General features: G+C 43.4%; 1 protein-coding gene across 1 annotated transcript in view; it reads right to left on the bottom strand.

Moving 5' to 3' along the window:
- LOC137562325 (uncharacterized) overlaps positions 1 to 21642 on the bottom strand; it is a 228780-nt gene that overhangs the window by 180002 nt on the left and 27136 nt on the right. Inside the window, exon 4 of the mRNA XM_068273662.1 lies at positions 7977 to 8087. Coding sequence (XP_068129763.1) covers positions 7977 to 8087 — 111 coding nt within the window. The remainder of the gene's footprint in view (positions 1 to 7976; positions 8088 to 21642) is intronic.

The following is a 21642-nucleotide window of genomic DNA, read 5'->3' as shown; positions in this document are numbered from 1 at the left end:
AGGTCAAAATTTGCCAGAGGTATGAATAATTATGGGCAGCACTGTATGTTCCCTGAGCCAACAAAATTGATGTTTACCATTACATTTTTTGTAACTACTCTAGTTGGTATAACCACATTACAGTTAACCCCCCCTCCTACATGACATCATGACCACGCCCATTTTTCGGCATTTACTTGAACATGATGCCCCCTACCCATTTTTGACTGCCCCCTCATATGTGCCTGTCTAGAACCGGCTCTGGCATCCACACCATGCTCACTGCTGGTACAGACTTAGCAGTATCGATTTAGCAGTCGGGGGAATTGAGTGAGTGGTGAACCACAATGATAACTATCCATCCATGAGGCAGTACATATGTTGTAGCCCTATGTAGCAACTACAGTATTTTTCAGTCGGTTTTAGAAGCATTTGCTGCACTGTTCATATCTGTTTAAGTACTAATAAAATATTAGCTGCATGCTTGTTTCAGGTGTGTGATTTTAGACACTACTGATCAGAAAGATCAGGACTGCCAGGAAACTGGTGTTGTTTAACCTCCTGAGGGGTATGCCGCTGAAGAGGTTTTGCTAGCCTCAGAGTCTCCCAGTATAAATCTATTAGGTTATGTGGTTGCACTACATGTTATCTAACACTAGGCTAGCTAGTATAGGTGCCTCCCACCACCTGATCGCCCCCGATCCAGCCACCATAGCAGGGAGGCTGCGGCGATCGCTGGATAGAGGCTTAGTATGTATATAGCGGCTGGATCGGGGGGGGGGGGGAGGGATCGGGGGCGATCAGGGGGTGGTGAGCACCTATACTAGCTAGCCTAGTGCTAGCTAACATGTAATGCAGTCACATAACATAATAGATTTATACTGATGGACTCCTGAGGCTACCAAAACCTCTTGAGCCTCATACCCGAGACCGTGTTGGGCAGTGCTGTCCAACTTCACGAGTATGGTGGGCCAATTTTTTTTCAGACTGCATGGTGGAGGGCTGACTTCACTAAATTGCGTACCAACAACCCCCCCTCCCCCACCACACACACACACATGATCTGGGGGCAGTTTACCCACAAAAATATAAACAAGATCTGGCAGCTTTTCCTTAAAAATACATATAATCTGGCATTGTTTCCCACAAAATACTTTTGGAAGTAATTCCCTCCCCCCACAAGAACTGGCAGCATTAAAGGATACCCGAACTTACATGGGACACAATGAGATAGACATGGGTATGTACAGTGCCTAGCACACAAATAACTATGCTGTGTTCTTTTTTTTCTTTCACAGCGTGAAAGAGTTAAATATCAGGTATGTAAGTGGCTGACTCAGTCCTGACAGGAAGTGACTACAGTGTGACCCTCACTGATAAGACATTCCAACAATAAAACAATTTCCTAGCAGAAAATGGCTTCTGAGAGCAAGAAAGAGATAAAAAGGGGAACATCTTATCAGTGAGGTTCCACTGTAGTCACTTCCTGTCTGAGTCAGGACTGAGTCAGCCACTTACATACCTGATATTTAACTCTTTCAGGCAGAGAAAGAAAAAAAGGAACACAGCATAGTTATTTGTGTGCTAGGCACTGCACATACACATGTCTATCTCATCATGTCACATGTCAGTTTGGGTATCCTTTAACCGCCCCCACAAGAACACCAGCCACTTTAACCCTCAAAAACACATTAGACAGAGTTCCCCTTTAATAAAATGTCCCTCCTTAATAAAAATTAAAAAAAAAAACAGCAGGGGTACTGCTTCCCCAGAGACACACCTATGGATGTTGTATACACCCCAGCAGGCACCAGACAGCTGTAGCAGCATAGTGCGCCTTTCACTGGTCACAGTAGCATGCTGTACGCATAAGGCCTCTTGCACACTGCACGCGATTCCGATTCAGATTCCGCTTTTTAATCAGTTTTTACATCCGAATCAGATTCTGATTTGCAGTTTGCTCCCTGCACACTGCAAATCGGAATCTTCCACTAGCCTGCGATTTGCGATTTGCTTCTCATCGCAAATCGCAAGGTACATTAAACTAATGGAAACTGCAGCAGCAATTTCCATTAGTGCGATCCGATTGCGATGCGATTTTGGTCAAAGCGCAATCGTTGTCCTGCCGCGTTTTGTATGCGATTGAGCTGGACTATAATGAGTATAGTAGCTCAATCGCAATCGCATGGTGGAAACTGAAACGCGATTGCGATCGGAATCGCAATCGCGATCACATTTCATAGTGGAAAAGAGCCCTAAAAACTGATTAAAAAGCGGAATCTGAATCGGAATCGCGTGCAGTGTGCAAGAGGCGCAGAAAGCATCAAAGAGATGTTTATCTCACCTCTGGTTCCTGAAGCTCTGACCAGGAGCCTGCTTCTTGTACACTCTCTGCTCTCCTTTTTTACTGACACTGTTGTTATCTAGCTTGATGAATAAGTTTCATCTCTTCACACTTCCGCCACTGCCGAGTGCCTGAGAATGACATTTGCTTGGCCACCTCTCACGGAGAAAAAAAGCGCTGCCCGGGTACTTGCCTTACTGCAGCTCCTTAGCTGGTTAAACCACGGACTGTCCACAGGCTTCTTGAAAGTAGGAGAATAGCCAGGGAGAAGCTTGGACTGCAGTGCAATTTCAAAACTACCGCGCTTTCCCTCAGTGACATAACTGCCCTGTGCCCGCCCCCTGCTCCAGTCAGACTGTGATTAACCAATAGGGGTCGCTGTGGTAGAGTCTATGTAGGGATACAGTACTCTCCCGCTCCAGCCCGTGCCGCTATTCTTTCCTGTGTGGGAGGAAGAAGTGAGACAGCAGCTGCTGACACTTCAATTAATCAAAGATGCGCGCCACAGACACGGAGCTGGCGGCAGCAGGTGGCCTGGCGGGCCGCCAGTTGGACAGCACTGGTGTCAGGCATACCGCTCAGGAGGTTAAAAAGAAATACGGTAAATATTGCAGCCTCCATATGTCTCTGAACTCAGGATCCTTTTAAAGCATTTGCTGCTAATGTGTTGATGCCAGGTAAAACAATTCATGTTCAGATGCCTTGTAAAGTCCATGTGTTGATGGGTCAAGGCTTTTTTTGGTCACACAAGTAGAGTCGACACAATCATAGGCAGGTAGTTTTAAGGTTTTGGCTGATTTGGTGTATCGTATGCAGTACATTTTTTGTGTACACTTACTTACACAATAAGAACTATTATGGCAGTTCATGTGTGACAATGTTCAATAGAAATCACAGGGTAGAGTTTGTTTTTCAAAGCATGTACTTGAAGAAAACATACCAGATGCAAATGAAATTCTGAATATATTAAAAATGACGTTAAAACAGATCACAGAACCTGGATATCATGATTGCATTGCATTGCTGAGCCTTTGCGATCATCTGGCCTTGATCCAAACAGACATCAGGATGCTCGTCTGCTTCTTATTCCAGTCTGCTTCCACTACTCGGTTACTATTCTACACAAATAGCAGGTTGGATAATAAAAGGGGAACAACTGAAGCTGAGAAAATAGGACTGTAGTAGCAGAGAGAGTTCAGGGAATGGCGGGTTTAACATGCTAATAATCATGTGAGCCTGCCATGAGACAGCTTTCATGTGGCGCCCCTGCCAGTACTAGAGTACCGTGAGCGTTACTACGCTAACGTGCCTGGAAAAGTCACACCGCACGTTATGCAAGTGGTGTGAAACATACAGTACATAGAAAGCATGCTTCACTGTTATGTAACGTGTATGTTATGTGGTACTGCACTGCATACATGCCAATAAAAATGTACCATTACAATAAAAGCTGCCATTGTCTCCTGCTGTACAAAACAAGTGTAAATATACTTATGGCTAGCTGCATCCATGTGCTTCAGTTTGCATTCATATTCTTAGATTAGGCATTAGTGCATAATTTGCATATGATTTGTATTCAAAGTGTACTTGCAAACGAGATAAACAGAGGAACACCAAGAGCCCCAATAGTGTAGTATGTATTGAGGGGTAATGACAAAGAGTAATAGTTGTTATACTCACAAACGTGGGTCACCAATAGGCAACCACTGTAAAGGCAGGTGGGGAGATTATCCTGACCCCACTCAGGAATAAGAAGTCGCTCTCTGTAGATAGTAGAAAGGGTCGCAACCCTCCGCCAAGGGTGGATATAATATTATATAAGAGAGAACAGAGGCGCCAAAAGGATAAAATGGGTTTTAAATGAGCTTAAAAGCCAAAACTTGGTAATTAGAGGAGACAGTGGTGGATTTACCCCCTCCAAGCAGACACAACACGACTGTACATTCAGTCTATTTATTAACGAACTCCAGATAAAACAAAGCAACGTGTTTCACGGGTCAGCGCCCGCTTCCTCAGGCAATAGAAAAAGGAGTTACAGCATCTAGCAAAACAAACGACAGAGGCGCTGAGTGTCGTTTGTTTTGCTAGATGCTGTAACTCCTTTTTCTATTGCCTGAGGAAGCGGGCGCTGACCCGTGAAACGCGTTGCTTTGTTTTATCTGGAGTTCGTTAATAAATAGACTGAATGTACAGTCGTGTTGTGTCTGCTTGGAGGGGGTAAGTCCACCACTGCCTCCTCTAATTACCAAGTTTTGGCTTTTAAGCTCCTTTAAAAAACATTTTATCCTTTTGGCGCCTCTGTTCTCTCTTGTATTAAAAGTGTGTATTTTTGTCCCTGGGGGGATCTGCACATCTCTGTTGGTTTCATTTCATTTGCAGCCTAAGAACGCTGTGAATTGTTTGCTGTCCTTCGGAAAAGAAAAGATGTGCATACCATTTATGACTAGCAGCACCAGGTAAGAATTATGTTTTTACAGTTAGTCTAGTGGTTAGGCCTCTTCCGTGAGGGTACATCATCGCCATGGTTGAGTCTAGTAGGGAATAGAGATGGCCCTTCCGGGGTTCGCGATCGCGGAGAACCGCAAACTTTACCGGAAGTTAGGTTCGCCCCCATAGTGCATCATGAGGGTCAACCCTGTACATCACAGTCAGCAGGCACATTGTAGCCAATCAGGCTACACTCCCTCCTGGAGCCCCACTCCCCCCTTATAAAAGGCAGGCAGCGTCAGGCATTGGACTCACTCGTATGCCTGCATTAATTAGAGAAGGGGAAGCTGCTGCAGACTCTCATAGGGAAAGCTTAGTTAGGCTCTTGTAGGCTTGGTTAGCTTGCTCCTTGCTGATTCTTATTGCTAAAAAAGCACCCCTCAACAGCTCTTTTGAGAGATAATCTTGTTCTTGTGATCTATTTTTTTTTTGTGTGTGTCCCACTGACACTTGTGTTGCATAGACAGCTTTGCTAATTCCTACTGTATGTGCCACTGCCAGGCTCAGCACATTCAGTGACTACCTGTGTGTGTGCCAGGTGCACATTGTAATACCCATCACTGCATATACCTACCTGTTGTGTTCAGTGCACCCACCTACCCACGTCAGTGTACGCAGTGTGATATACCACTCCGTGCATACCTGCACCTGTGTGACTGCACATTGTATTAGTCAAGTCAGTGCATACCTTTCACTTCATTCCTGCAATATGGACAAAAAAAAAGGCAGAGGCAGGCCACCTGGCAGGTCTGTTCGGGGTCGCGCTGTCGTGATTTCGTGCGGCCCTCGACCAAAATACAGTGTTCAGAAGAAGGCACGTGCCATCAACCCCCAATATTGTCAGGACGTAGTTGACTACTTAACACAGAACACCTCATCTTTCTCAGCTTCCACACGGAAGCTTGACATATCTTCCTCCTCCTGCTCTGATTCTTGCACCCCACTTAACACTCAGTCGGCCGCCACCACCAAAGTGCCATCACCCCAGGGCTCAGCGGTGTGGACATTTTTGTGTGTGTGTCTGCCTCAGATGAGAGCAATGCCATCTGTACTCTCTGCCACCAAAAATTGAGCCGTGGAAAGACCAAGACCTGCATAGAGACAACTACCTTACGAAGGCACATGATTACAAAGCACAAACTGCAATGGGATGACCACCTGAGGAAAAGCAGCACACAAAAGCAAAGCCACACACCGCAGTGGAAGATACTAGACCGCAATTTTTTCTCAAAAAAAGGTGATACCTAAACTGTACCGTGATGTTGAGGCAAGTGGTGACATCTTTGGCACACAGTGTTCGGTTAAGGGTCCATCTGACCACGGATGCCTGGTCTGCAAAGCACGCTCAGGCCTGCCAGAAGACTAAGTCAGTCCCCACACACAGCATCTCTGCCTGCATGCCATGTGACTGCCTGCCCCATGATGACTAAGCCGCTCCCCACACAGCATCTCTGCCTGCAGGCCGCTTGACTGCCTTCTCCGCCACCACCAACAGGGTCCAGGACTCCAGGCGGATTCCTGAATTTTTAAGGCTGCTGCTAGCAGCGGCCGCCATAATAATTTTTCTGGTGCGTGTACATGCCTGCCTAATTTTTCTGGCTGCACTGCAGCTGCAACAACAAAACAAAAGGCATGTACATGTGCCAATTCCCCTTCATGATCATTACCTTGCCGCTGTGAAGGGGCTTGCGTATCACAATGAAGCAATGACCGCCGGCTATATGAGTGTCTCGGGGGGGGGGGGGGGGGAGGGAGATACACGCAAGATAATAAGGTTGTTGCTTCATTGTGGACAGACCAAATTTCAAATTTGATCATCTGGACAGTCACTGTTCTGTCATTCAGCTACCTCAGCACGGCGACCATATGGGCTGGAAAGCCGCCATCACCTGCACTCTCGTCATGGTGCGCACCAGTCCAGCACGGCCGTCACTACACAAACAGCTGTTTGCAGTCACTGCATACCTTTCACTGCATCTTTGACTGCACATTGTATTATACTTGGCAGTCAGTGCATACCTTTCACTTGAATGGATGGCAGACTTGCCCTCCATAACAGATTCTCGTTAAAGGATTTAAAGTTGATTCATCTCATATGCAGCAGGGCCTCAAAAGTCCTCCTGTATAGTTATTTTTGGTCACTACCTCAGGACGTGCATGCCATGCCTGCTGCCTTCCTTGGATGTGTGGTAGCCATTCCTGCTCCTTTGCCCACAGCGTGCCTGCTGCTTTCCTTGGCTGTGTGGTGGTGGTAGCCGTTTCTCAGGCTCCAACTCCAGACCGGAATCGAACCAGGATTCCCCGGCCATTACCTGTGGTCACCATGCTACTGAGAAAGTACCATCGAAAGTTTCACACAGTTGAATGAATGGCTAACTTGCACTCCATAACAGATTCTCGCTAAAGGCAAGTGGTGTCATCTCTGGCACACAGCGCTGAGTCAAGGGTCCATCTGACCACAGATGCCTGGTCTGCAAAGCACGGTGAGGGCAGGTACATTACTTATACAGCAAATAGGTCCTTACTTGGATGTGTGGTGGTGGTAGCCAGTTCTCAGGCTCCCACTCCGGACCAAAATCGAACCTTGTTTCCCCGGCCTATACCCGTGGTCACTCACAATGGCAGACTTGCCCTCCATAACAGATTCTCATTGCAGGTACTGAACAGCCAGCAGAAAATGTAATAAAAAAAATAGATGTAAGCTTTAACAATGGTAGAGAAAGAACCATCGAAAGTTGATAAGGCAGTCAGACATTGCCTGATATCACTGAGGAAGAGCAATCTCGCCATGGTGCGCACCAGTCCAGCACGGCAGACACTACACAAACAGCTGTTTGCTTTTCCCCTGCCCATAGATTTAACTACCCTTTCTTTTACACATAAAAGTACCCAAACCGTGGAGATGCTGCATTTTTCTTTGTACATAACTGCAGTATGTCACTTCCACTTTCTAACAGATAAACCCTGCAATGCATCATATCATCACCTCCACAGCAGACGCGTGCTCTTCTGATATAGCTTGATCAAACCCTTGCAATTCAAACATACACTTGTTGAGGCCTTTTATGAAATTAGAGTAACCGGTAAGTATGGCACCTCATGTTCATGCTAACTAAACAGTTCCTTGCACGTTTATTTATTTTTCAGTAACTTTATATGAGTTTACCTTATAAGGAATAGAACACACAACTTTGTCATCACTGTGCATTAGCTGACTTGAAAGTTCCCAGGTAAACAGGAGATCATATGAGATCAACTTCCACAACAAATCCAGCACCTGTGAAACATGAAAATATATGTAGGCAAATTAAGAGAAAAAAAATTAAATTAATCTATTAAAAGGTCAGTAAAACCAAAATACACAAAGCGACAGGCTTCCACCTGATTCTGCATTATAGATGGTTCCTATTATTGTTTTTTTTTCTCATAGGATACCCTACTTATACTACAACACAAGATGTGTTTAAAGGACAACTGAAGTAAGAGCTAAACAGAAGCCGCCATATTTATTTCCTTTTAAACAATACTAGTTGCCTGGCAGACCTGCTAGTCTATTTGGCTGCAGTAGTGTCTGAATAACACCAGAAAAAAAGCATGCAGCTAATCTTGTCAGATCTGACAAGGATGTCAGAAACAACTGATCTGCTGCATGCTTGTTTAGTGTCTGTGTCTAAATGTATTAAAAGCAGTGGATCCGCAGGACAGCCAGGCAACTGGTATAGCTTAAAAGGAAATAAATGTGGCAGCATCCATCGCCCTCTGGATACACTTGTCCTTTACTTCCTTACTTCTATTTAAAGATGAAGTATAGTAAAAATAACATCATCAAAATGTAAAGTATTTTTTTTTCTTTTACAATATTCATTTATAAATGATTTAATCAGTGTTTGCCCATTGTAAAACCTTTCCTCACCCTGATTTACATTCTAAACACCAGTTGCCTTGCTGTGCTGCTGATGCTTTTGAATCTAATACTTTTAGCCATAGATCCTAAACAAGCATATGCAGATCAGGTGTTTGATATTATTGTCAGATCTGACAAGATTAGCAGTGTGCTTGTTTCTGATGTGATTCAAACACATCTGCAGCCACACAGATCAGCAGGGCTGCCAGGCAACTGGTATTGATTAAAAGGAAATAAATATGGAAGCCTCCATATTCTTCTCACTTCAGTTGTCCTTTAACTTTTCAGCCTGCTATGCATATCTCAGTGGATGTGGACACTCAAACATTATTTTTCCAAATATGAAATTTGTACTTTTTAATGTTTTGTGTAAAATGCAGATCAGAGATAGGCCGTGAGCTGCTAATAATTCCAAGTTGATGTAACTGTAATGAATCCTCATGCTGCCTGGAACTTGTCCAATCAAAATATTTAATAAGCACTTGACTGATGCGGTTCCAAGCTGCATAAATTCAGAATTAGTCGTCTCTCTCTGAGCATCTCTAATAGACTACCCATTAAACAGCTACCCTCTTCCTGTATATTTAAAGGGAACCAGAGATGAACGATTCACACAAAATAAACATATCAGTTGATAGCTTGTAAAGAGTAAATGCTCTACCCGATAATTTTGCCACTCTGGTGTGCATTTTTGAGTGCTTTTTATCCATTATTGCTCCAGGAAATATCCAGTATGGCCGCCGGCTCATATCCCTTCTGCTTCCAGGTTATGAGGTGTTCTGGATGTGCTGTCTAGCCTCTATGAGACTATAGACAAGCAGGGCTGCTGCTGCAGCATTTCATCTGTGTGCTTTCAACTTTATTATTCTGGTATGCTGTGTGGCTGCCTGTAGGACGTGTCTCTCATAGTAATGAAACTGCATACAGTAGATAAAAATGATGACTGGCTGCACAGACAGAGCACACAGATCACACAGCCACACCTGTCTGTTTCAGAGATTTTTCCTGCAGCAGCAGCCCCTCCCATGTTATCAGAGCTCTCAGCATGTAAAGCAGGAAATCTGATCCAGGAGGGGGAAGGCTCTAGCTACATGCTTCCCCCCTCCCTCCGCTATCCCTCCCACCCCTCCGATCGCCGCCGGCGCTTTTACCCTGCAGGGAATTCCGTTCTGAACGGGATTCCCTGTATGGGCTTCCTCGTCGCCATGTCGACGATCGTGGTGACGTCAGCGGGTATTCCGATCCACCCCTCAGCGCTGCCTGGCACTGATTAGCCAGGCAGCGAAAGAGGCCTGGGGGGGGGGCAGCGCGGCGGATAGCGGCGAATCGGCAGGTAGAGGCGGCAATCGTTATGCACACGCAGCTAGTAAAGTGCTAGCTGCGTGTAGCAAAAACTAAATTATGTAAATCGGCCCAGCAGGGCCTGAGCGGCACCCTCCGGCGGCTTACCCCGTGTCACACACGGGGCTACCGCCAAGGAGGTTAATGGCTCCAGGATGTTTTTAAGTCAGACAGTGCTGCTGCCGCTGTGCGTGTGCAGGCTCCCGCGGGTGCACATGCATCCCCGTGCACGTGCAAATAGTGAAAAAAAAAACCACCCCCCAAAAAATACACCTTGATTTCCAAATGATATATTGTCACCATACTTTGTATTAGGGACATAATTAAAATGTTGTGATAACCAGGACAAATAGGCAGATAAAATGTGTGGGTTTTATGTACAGTAGCAGTGTTTAGATTAAAACCATAGTAGGTGAAATTGGAGAAATCGTGTATTTTTTTCATTTTTCCCTTGCATTTCCCTTTAAAATGCATAGAACATGAATGAATTACTGAAAACAAATATCAACCCCAAAAAACCCAATTGGTGGTGAAAAAAACAAGAGATAGATTATTTCATTTGTGATTAGTAGTGATTAAGCTATTGGCAAATTAAAGGGATGAGCACTGAAAGGTGAAAATCGCTCTTGTCTGTTAGGGTAAATACAGCCTTGGGGTGAAGTGGTTTAATGTTACTGGTCTTCCTTTCAGCCCTCTGCAGTGTTGGATGATGTATAATTTAATAATTAGCCTATTTTGCAGTTCCCCCTTCAGGGCACCTCCTGCTCATCCCCACTCCCCTTTATTTAAAGAGGAACTGTAACCAAGGATTGAACATCCCAGTCAGTAGCCGATACCCCTTTTCCCACAAGAAATCTTTATACCTTTTCTCAAACAGATCATCGGGAAAGGGGGGGGGGGGGCTGTATGGCTGATATTGTAGTGAAACCCCTCCCACAGTGTGATGTCAGCACCTAGGTACTGACGTGACACTGTTGGAGTCTTGTTGCATTGTGGGAAATATCAGCTGTTTCCACCTGCCAAAGAAGCATCATCTCCTTCCACAGACATCCCCTGCCAGCATTAAAGATGTCGCCACATGATACATTTCAGAATGTAAATCAGGGAGAGGAAATATTTTACAATGGGCAAACACTGACTAAATCATTTATGAATAAATTATTTTAACAATTAAGCACTTTTTTCATCAAGTTATTTTCACTGCAGTGCAAGATACCTGGCTGAGAGCTGAGCAGTGTGTGTGTGTAAAAAAATGATTCTGAAACTGCTATCAAAAACTTCCACAAGTGATAAAGTGCAGGTTTATAAAACGTATTGGTGCAGAAATAGTTAACTGTTGATAACTGCCATGTGTGCAGTTTACTGACTTTGGATTCTGATTTTATAGAGATGAAGACAAATGTGATGACCTTTGTGTCAGCCTTTGAATACCCATCACCAGCATGACTGATGCTAGTGGTTGCACTCCGATCATAAGCAGTGTGGAGTAGTTAACGAGATGGGCAAGATGTGACAAGGAACTGTGAAATAATGGGCAGTCGGGCATGCAGATTACAATACTGTATACACCCACTCAGCTCTGACATATTTGCAAAGTGGCATCACAAGCACATAGCCATAGAAATTCACAAGCACATAGCCATAGCAACCACGAGTGCTTAAGAGGACCTCAACATTCCACTGCACAAGGGATTTCTGAAATGTCGACCTGCCACTAAAGTAGACTAACATTCAGGAGAAAGTGTGAGTGTGTGTGTGTGAGTGTCTATAACAAAAACAAAAACTGTAATTACAGAGGTATTTAACAGAAGAGTTGAGAAGAAAGGCTACAGTCAAATACTGATATACAAAATCATCACAATTTCTGGTCACTAAAATACTGCAGATGAAGCACAGCTTGGTTGACTTGAAACATCAAGCATCCCATGATGATCCCACCTTACCAGTGTAAAATGTGATCTGGTGTAATAGACCAAGCAGTAGTCCAAGGGCATTGGAAAAAACGGCCGCAGGGGATTGCCGCTAGTAGAATATCGCTCAAAATACTGATGTTCTACCACTGAATTCCAGGTTGCGGGTCTGGAGGCTTGTGGGTCGGGTGCGGGTACCAGATTTACCAGAAAGTGGGTTACAGGTCGGGTGCGGGTAGTGGGGCTGTGGGTCTGAAAAATTAGACCAGCGCAGGCCTCTACTCCCTCCACCAATACCTAACCCTTAACCCTCCCCCTACCGACACCTAACCATTAACCCTCCCATCTACTTATGCATAACCCATAACCACCCCTGGTGGCACCTAACACCCTTAACCCCCCCCCCCCCTCCCCAACTGGTGGCGCCTACCCTCAACACCCCCGCCCGTGGTGCCTAAGCATTAACCTGCCCCCCCCCCCCCCCACACACACACACACACCAAAAGCTGGGATATGCAGCAATACAAGGACATTTGGGCACATGGAGGGTGGTATGTGATCAAATAGCAGGCACAGATTGGTACCGTTATGCAAATTACAGATTTGCGGGTTCGTTGCATGCTCAAATTTCCATACACTACCGCAAATCACAGATTTTAAAATGGGCACCTATGGCGGTTGCCTTTTTTCCAGGGCACCTACAAAGCCCTTTTTCTCCTACTTCAATTCTTCAGTGTTAAATACCACAGCCATGGCTCAGGTTATTCTTATGCCAGCAATGTTTATTTTAGGGATTTCTAGTTTGCAGTAGCTTGGCATTTTCATTGCAACATTGTCCACGATTTTGTTTTTGGTAAGAGGTTAAAGGAAACCTTGGATGATTTCCTAGCCCTTATTTATACTTGCCTGGGGCTTCCTCCAGCCCCATGAGGTCTCCCACCAGGGTCTCCCTCGCCGTCCTCCTTGGATCCCCTGTTCTGCTGCTATAACTCCCAGTAATCTGGGCAATCGCAGCCTTCTGCACATGCGCGGCCCGGCCCGTGTGCACACCCCTCGTTGCGCTCCTGTCCCCTGGAGCTCCAGAGGACGGGAACACAGCAGGGGCGTGCACTTGGCCAAGCATGTGCAGAAGGTAACGACTGACCAGATTACCGGGAGTCGTAGCGCCAGAGCAGGGGACCCGAGGAGGATGGCGAGGGAAGCCCCAGTGCTCATGGTGCTGGTGGAAACCCCAAGTAAGTATAAATAGTGGCTAGTGTACCATCTCTGGTACACTTTAAGATCTAAGGTATGCAAGGGCAATAATTACGTGTATGTTGTCATTTTCCATTGTTTTTACACACAGAGTGACATATTGAGAAATTTAGTCTACTGTTCTGTTAAAGAGAAATTTTACTGAATATATTGTCTAGAATAAAATTCCTTCCTTCTTTTTTTACAATAATACTTTATTAATTATTCCATTAGTGTTTATCCATTGTAAAACCCCTATTAACGTTCTTAAATTTATCACAGGTAGCGACATCTTCACTGCTGACAAGAAGCATCACTGCGCAATGTCTGTATGTTCCGAAGTGATTAGAAACAACATCTGGGCCCATATGCAATTCACTTTTTCTCCTGAGTTTTCTCCTAGGTGATCATTTGAAACTTGTCAATAAAATGCATTTTAAGCCACCAGCAAGCAAGCAAATACTAAAAATAATTTTGATAGTACTTTCTCACCTACTTTTTGGTACTGTTTTAGTTGAAAATAGCTGGAAAGTTATTTTAAATTGAAGATCAAAAAATATCTCCTAGGAGAAAACTCAGGTGAAAAAGTGAATTGCATATGGCCCCTTGTCTTCCAGAGTGCACTGGGAAGAGAAGGCTGCGTAACTAAATAGCCTAAGTTAAGCATGACTGCGAGGGCAGAGTTACATACCAATATACAGCAATATACAGTATATTGTGGATATAGGAAGTGTTTCTAATGCTGAGGATAAATGGTGTATCCTGAATGATTTACTACATTGTTATATGTTGTTACAGTGCCTTTTTAAGCCAGTTTATTTACCATGAACAAGAGGTAAACAGCTCAGCTTGCTATCCTGAAGCTCTGGTTATTAGAAAAAGCCACAGTCTTTAGGCAAAAAAAATGCATCACCTCAAGTGGTAAGAGGACTGGGGCTGCTTAGTAATCAAGTCTTACACACAGACATACTCATGTAGTGCACCAGTAAACTGCTTAATGAGAAATGGAAAGCTAAAAAAGACAGCCTAATTTATCAAACTAATGAGGATTGTCATATTACTCAGCCACTGCTCAGAATCAGACATCCAGATCTCCAGCTTCCAGAAATGAGGAACACGACATTGCTAACCAGAAAAGATTTTATTTTAAAGTACAGGGCCATAGTCAGTAGATACAGACAGCAAGACATGGGACGGGAGATGCCTGGCAGTTCAGTTCTAAATGTTTTCTCATTAACTGTGTCACATGCCAAAACCATAAACATTTTTTACTAATGAAATTAAAAATCGATCAAAAATAGATGCTTACAAACCCCGGCCCAGCCCGCCTAATGGGGCCTTGTTCCCTCGGACCTTTGTTTTCATGGTTGCAATGCCCCAGCTGACCAGGTCCATTGTTGGTAGTGTTGCCACTGGTCTCCGATTTTGGGTCCTTAGCTTTTCACTGGCCTCTGATGTACTAGGAGTGCAATCCAACCGGACTCATGGTCAGCCCTCTTTCACAAACCCCTCTCCCAACCATCTAAGCACCAGAATAAACTCTTAGGCCAGACCTGCCACGCCACCAAGGCACTCCTGGCCAAGACCTGGAAGTCCCTGCCCCCCTCAAAGCCTAAGCTAATTAACAAAATCCATTCCAAATACATTACGGAGAAAATTACCTTTAGCATCAGAGAATCCACCCCATTGTTTGATAGAATTTTGGACGCATAGGCCGACTGAGCAACAATCCATATTGCTCAGTGATCCTACATGCTCATGATGTTATTCTGATCTGGCGGGCTTATAAGAGCTATTATAAATATTGCTAGCCTTTATAGCTATTTTCTATTGTGTTTTATACTTGACCTACTGCATTGCCCATTACTTACAATCTATATTTTACATACAATATGCTGAATGCATTGCTGTCTTTTTATTTATGTTATGTTTCTAAATATTGCAAAAATAAATAAAAATAAAAAGTAGATGCTTACATCTTGGTGTATAATAATACATGTATCCGTAATGTGAAAAAATCTGTTTGCCAAAACTTGGTAATATTAGTTGCCATTGCACTGCAGTAAGAGGCATGCAATTTCACTGTCACAATTACTGGCATACAGCGTCTTGTAGTAACCGAAGCAGAGTAGAAAGCAGGTAGGATAGCACTCAAAACTGGCTGTGAAGGTTTGTACTTGGTTGCTGCAGCTGCAGTGTGCAAACAGCCAGCGACCTCTCTGAGGAAACGGGCTGCTGTTTTTCCCGAGAAAACGGCTGTTAGGCCATTTGCTACCCCCTATTGTCTTGGCTGTCTGTATGTGACCCTTGTGGAATAAAACTGCAAGCATATTGCTTTGGTGCACAGCGCTTTTCTTCTACTTCACTATTTAGCCTCTGGCAGTACCATGGCCACTGGAGTCATCTATGCTTACCACATATCTTTCAGCTCCTAAGTGATACTCAGAGTGTAATCCCACTTATAAATAATGTATATAGAGGAACACTAGGTTAAGATCATTTATTTAATATTCCTGAGATAAATGTGGATACATATTTAGAGGCGGATACATATTTTCTGTGTACATTTTTACATCTATATTTTTTTTTATCTTAGGTAGACAACTTTTTTGAGGGTTACCAGGTAGCGCTGTATGCTTGTGGGAAGTGGATTTAAGTGTGTAATACTGTAATTGGTACAATATTGATCCTATTATATATGTGGAATGTTTATATTTTATCTTAGGAATATTAAATACATTCTCTTAACTTAGTGTTCCTCTGTGCACATGACTTAGAATTATTTTCCAGTGGGGTAAGGGGGAATCCTCACAATTGAGCATAGCAGCAAGGTTAGAAGACAGTTAGCATCTGAAACAGTTAACATGAAATAAATGTCAGCTTGCATATCCCTCTCTAATCAGGTGTGCTTTAAGTACTAGCATTGGCCTCAATTCACTAAGCAGTTTAGACTAGTCTACTGATGGTTTTTAGTCTACTGAAGGTTTGGTCAGTTGCATCAAAGGGGAAATCACTATTACCAAATGTTTTAGATTTGTTTTTAGACCTGGTCTAAAACATTTGGTAATTAGGTCGGTAAAGCAGGGGAAATGATCAAAAGATGCAATTCACAAACGAGTAGCTATGACTGACATCCTTCTCCTTTGATGAGCTCTCCTGTGCGTACAATTAAACTCCTGCATAATGAATTCAAACGGTTCCATCCTCACATCTAAAATACCTCACAGAATTAATTTACCTACAGAAATCAGCTGGTCTAATCTCTGCCAGAAAAAGTGGGCGTGGTTACTCCGTTTGCCTTTGTGAATTGTGTAATTACTGAATGTTAGACCAGGTCTAAACACAGATCTAAAACATTACACCAAACCATCAGTAGACTAAAAACCATCTGTAGACTAGTCTAAACTGCTTAGTGAATTAAATGCCATAGTAGGAGCTGAAAACCAACTAACCCCTGCAAAGGACATGGGCAGTCTTCAGGTAAGCCGGTCCCCAAATCAAACCATTTTAGGTCATATATGGTGACTTTTGTAGTTTGTCAGTATAGGTCCTCTTTAGATATTATGAAGATCTCTCATGTGAACTCTCTAGAACAGCAGCTAGACCTGCTCAGAAAAGATGAAGATGTGTTGGTTAACAAAACAGAAGAGACTCTGGTTACTCCATAATCAAAGAAACCCTTTTGCTTCTATTTTTATTGCTGATACTGATCTCCTGAATATGTAAGGGTGGGGGGAGTGAGAGGAGAAGGAATGGCTCAAGTCTGACCAGCAATGCTGTTAAGCTCAGCTTGATTTGTAAAGTGGAGCTGATATTCCCGAGAATGTAAACCTTGCCGGATCATAAATTCTTCTCTACAATACTGGCACTAAACTGAAGCTTGTATGTTTCCAATTTATCAGGGGACAGAACTGTCTCATTGTGCACCAAGAAGTAAGCAAGATTCACAAAGCTCTAGAAGTCAGGCATTCAGCGCATGCAGCACAGCACTTCGGAGCAGGAGAGATGATTTATTTTGACATACAATGCTATATGTAATTCCCTTTTTCTCCTAGGTGATATTTTTACAACTTGTCATAAAATGCCTTTGAAGTCACCAGCAAGCAAGAAAATACTCAAAATAAGTTTGACAGTACTTTTTCACCAACTTTTGGGTACATTTTCAATTTGGAAAATGCTTAAAATGTACTTTACAGATAAGATGAAAATTATCTCCTAGGAGATAACTCAGGTGAAAAATGAATTGGATATGGGCCACAGCCTCATATCTCCCAAAGTTCTGCTGCCCTTCTGCTTTTTCAGCACACAAGGCCATGACCTTTGTGGCCTTTCCACAAATCCGACTATGCCAGCAGCAGGTCTACAATAAACGACAGAAGATATAAGTATGGGGCTGCAGAAGGCCACAGCCGCCACACCTAGGATGATACCACTGTTCTAACTTATGATAAACTCCACTCATTGTTGGCTCCTTCACCCCCCCCCCCCCCCCCCAGCTACATGCCATCTAGCGCCTATATTTATGAAATGCCAAGATAAATTCCCATTACAATAAACAGGATGGGCTTTCATTCATTATGTGCTCATTATGTTCTCACTTTTGATAAATGTAATGGGTTTCTGCAGTAAAGTTTCGCCAAACACAATTTCTAAAGATGTATTGGCTAATATAAATGTAAAGACTGGGCCTACAAAGTTGGAAAGAATTATAAGACACAAAGCTTCTTACATGGCATATACTGTGCAGTAACTTCAATTTACAGGGCTCATGGGACTTCTTGCCAGAAAGATAATTTATGTTCAAAGTATTGAGTGTAAAATGGTTTCGATCATGGAGTTGCTTTGTTCCCTTGGTGACAAACAAGAGCAAATCTCTAGCGGGAGATTGTGCAAAACCTTCCAACTGTATGATTAAGTTTTCTCTCTTTAGAAGGGAGAAGTAAGGCTTCTTCATAATGAATACACGTCATGGAGATGCACAATGATGGGAAGTACTGTATAACTATCTCTTACTCTAAATCATTCTGCAGAACTGCAAATGATTAAGTCTTAGAGATATATTTCCTATCCCCCCGTGTGTTCACAGGAATGGGGTGACACTTGAATTGCTCTTTTTTTCATAATATACCTGTATTAGAACTGTGGTTATGCTATTCAGCCCATTTATACTTGATAAACCATATTTTCCCTTAAAACTGTAACGATCGGTGTCAGCTTGCAGAGAATCTGATTATTGGTGATCTGCAGTATCACCAAGAATACAGATCATACCTGATTATGGATGATCTGCAGAATCACCAATAATACAGATATAGTGCTAACCTCTGGACACCTCTAAATATATATATTGAGTGTTTGGTGTAACAGTATGACTTTGAGTAACCCACCTGAGGAGCAGGTGGCCTAGGCAGTACAGGAAGTACTGCTATAGAGAGTACAGAAAACTTCCAGCAGCCTGAGACTCTCCAAGGGGTGGAGTCAGGCTGAAGGTAGGAAGGAGCAGAGAGTGAGTGACACCTAAAGGTGGATGTCACTGACTGATCTGGAGACTATCTCTTTAGTGGAGAGAGATAGCTCTCGAGGTCGGGCAAGCCAGGTCGGCAACACACGGACAGACAAAGTACAAAGACAGAAGGCTGATTCTGTATCCAGGGCAGGCAGGGTTTGGCAACGGAATATCAGATATGCGTGGTACCGAATCAGAAAGCAGAGGAATAGTCAGGAAAGCAAAAGGTCATAACACATATCAAACAATGCCTAGTCTTGTGTGTGAGGTCCGTGGTCTCTACACCCTGGAACTAGTCTGATGTAAAACAGAATGATAACACAAGTACCCTTGTCTTAGGTGTGAGGTCCGTGGTCTCTACACCCTGGAACTAGTCTGATGTATAAGATTGATAACACAAGTTCCCTATTCTTGGGTGTGAGGTCCGTGGTCTCTACACCCTGGAACTAGTCTGATGTATAACAGAATAATAACACAAGTAATCTGGCTCAGTGTGAATTCCCAGGTCCTCCTGGTTCAAACACACTGTTGGATCTGACTAAGGTCTGAGTGCTTCCACGTAGTGATTGCAACAGCAGACAATTTGAGAGTAGCCAGCAGTAACCATATATAGAGCAGTGCTCTCTGGCGCCACCCTAAAGTGATCAACCAATGGTTACCAGCTCTGAGGTCAGCTGACCGGCCTGGTATTGAGTGCCATTCACAAGGTTTTTGTACATAGTTGGGGATTTATTAACAAGGTGGCTTGGTGGTCTAAAGTAGATCCTCTTTTGAAGAAGCTTTATTCACTTGGCCAGATACTTTGTTACATTCATAATCCACATAGGACCTATACTGCCATCCAAACCCAGTAGAGTGAGTCAAGCTTTTTGACTTAATTCTTTCTTTCCCTCCACTATTATAGGACAAAGGGTGAAGGTTGGATAAAAGAAACCTGTGTTAAACAGGATTATCATAGCAGCAGCAAGTGACAGGGCAACTTGTTGACTATGTGCATAAGCATTCACAAACTGCTAATTGCCACCACAACCCTTTGTGAAGTGTACAAGCTTAAAGCAAACCTGCAGTGAAAAGAAACGTATGAGATGATAGGTACATGTGTTAGATATGTAACTGCATGTGTATTTTACTGAAGGTAAATTAAACACAGAACTGAGTCTCATATTTTCATGTTCAGTTTAAGCGCTTAATTTTTAAGACTTCATTGTAAACAGGAGCTGTAACAAATCTTTCTCAATGGAAAAGCAAACAGATGTGATGATCCTTTGAATTTTTCAGCTCTTAAACCCTATCTCAGGCTTTCTTTGACTCTCTCTCAACTATATTGGCTTCAACTTACTTTTCATGAAAGGGACTAAATTTGACAAGCTGTCAACAAGCTCATTTACAGTGGGTTGCAAAAGTATTCGGCCCCCTTGAAGTTTTCCACATTTTGCCATTTTACTGCCACAAACATGAATCAATTTTATTGGAATTCCACATGAAAGACCAATACAAAGTGGTGTACACATGAGAAGCGGAACGAAAATCATACATGATTCCAAACATTTTTTTTACAAATAAATAACTGCAAAGTGGGTTGTGCATAATTATTCGGCCCCCTTTGATCTGAGTGCAGTCAGTTGCCTATAGACATTGCCTGATGAGTGCTAATGACTAAATAGAGTGCACCTGTGTGTAATCTAATGTCAGTACAAATACAGCTGCTCTGTGAGGGCCTCAGAGGTTGTCTAAGAGAATATTGGGAGCAACAACACCGTGAAGTCAAAAGAACACACAAGACAGGTCAGGGATCAAGTTATTGAGAAATTTAAAGCAGGCTTAGGCTACAAAAAGATTTCCAAAGCCTTGAACATCCCACTGAGCACTGTTCAAGCGATCATTCAGAAATGGAAGGAGTATGGCACAACTGTAAACCTACCAAGACAAGGCCATCCACCTAAACTCACAGGCCGAACAAGGAGAGTGCTGATCAGAATTGCAGTCAAGACGCCCATGGTGTCTCTGGACGAGCTGCAGAGATCTACAGCTCAGGTGGGAGACTCTGTCCATAGGACAACTATTAGTCATGCACTGTACAAAGTTGGCGTTTATGGAAGAGTAGCAAGAAGAAAGGCATTGTTAACAGAAAGCATAAGAAGTCCCGTTTGCAGTTTGCCAAAAGCCATGTGGGGGACACAGCAACCATGTGGAAGAAGGAGCTCTGGTCAAATAAGACCAAAATGGAACTTTTTGGCCAAAATGCAAAACGCTGTGTGTGGCGGAAAACGAACACTGCATATCACTCTGAACACACCATCCCCACTGTCAAATATGGTGGTGGCAGCATCATGCTCTGGGGGTGCTTCTCTTCAGCAGGGACAGGGAAGCTTGTCAGAGTTGATGGGAAGATGGATGGAGCCAAATACAGGGCAAACGTGAAAGAAAACCTCTTGGAGACTGCAAAAGACTTGAGACTGGGGCGGAGGTTCACCTTCCAGCAGGACAATGACCCTAAACATAAAGCCAGGGCAACAATTGAATCGTTTAAAACAAAACATATCTATGTGTTAGAATGGCCCAGTCAAAGTCCAGATCTAAATCCAATCGAGAATCTGTGGCAAGATCTGAAAACTGCTGTTCACAAATGCTGTCCATCTAATCTGACTGAGCTGGAGCTGTTTTGCAAAAAAGAATGGACAATGATTTAAGTCGCTAGATGTGCAAAGCTGGTAGAGACATACCCTAAAAGACTTGCAGCTATAATTGCAGCAAAAGGTGGTTCTACAAAGGATTGACTCAGGGGGGCGAATAATTACGCACATCCCACTTTGCAGTTATTTATTTGTAAAAAATGTTTGGAATGATGTATGATTTTCGATCCACTTCTCACGTGTACACCACTTTGTATTGGTCTTTCAGGGGGAATTCCAATAAAATTGATGCATGTTTGTGGCAG

Source organism: Hyperolius riggenbachi, chromosome 3 (genome assembly GCF_040937935.1).
Source record: "Hyperolius riggenbachi isolate aHypRig1 chromosome 3, aHypRig1.pri, whole genome shotgun sequence".
Taxonomy (NCBI): Eukaryota; Metazoa; Chordata; class Amphibia; order Anura; family Hyperoliidae; genus Hyperolius; species Hyperolius riggenbachi.
This window is presented reverse-complemented; position numbering and strand designations above follow the sequence as displayed.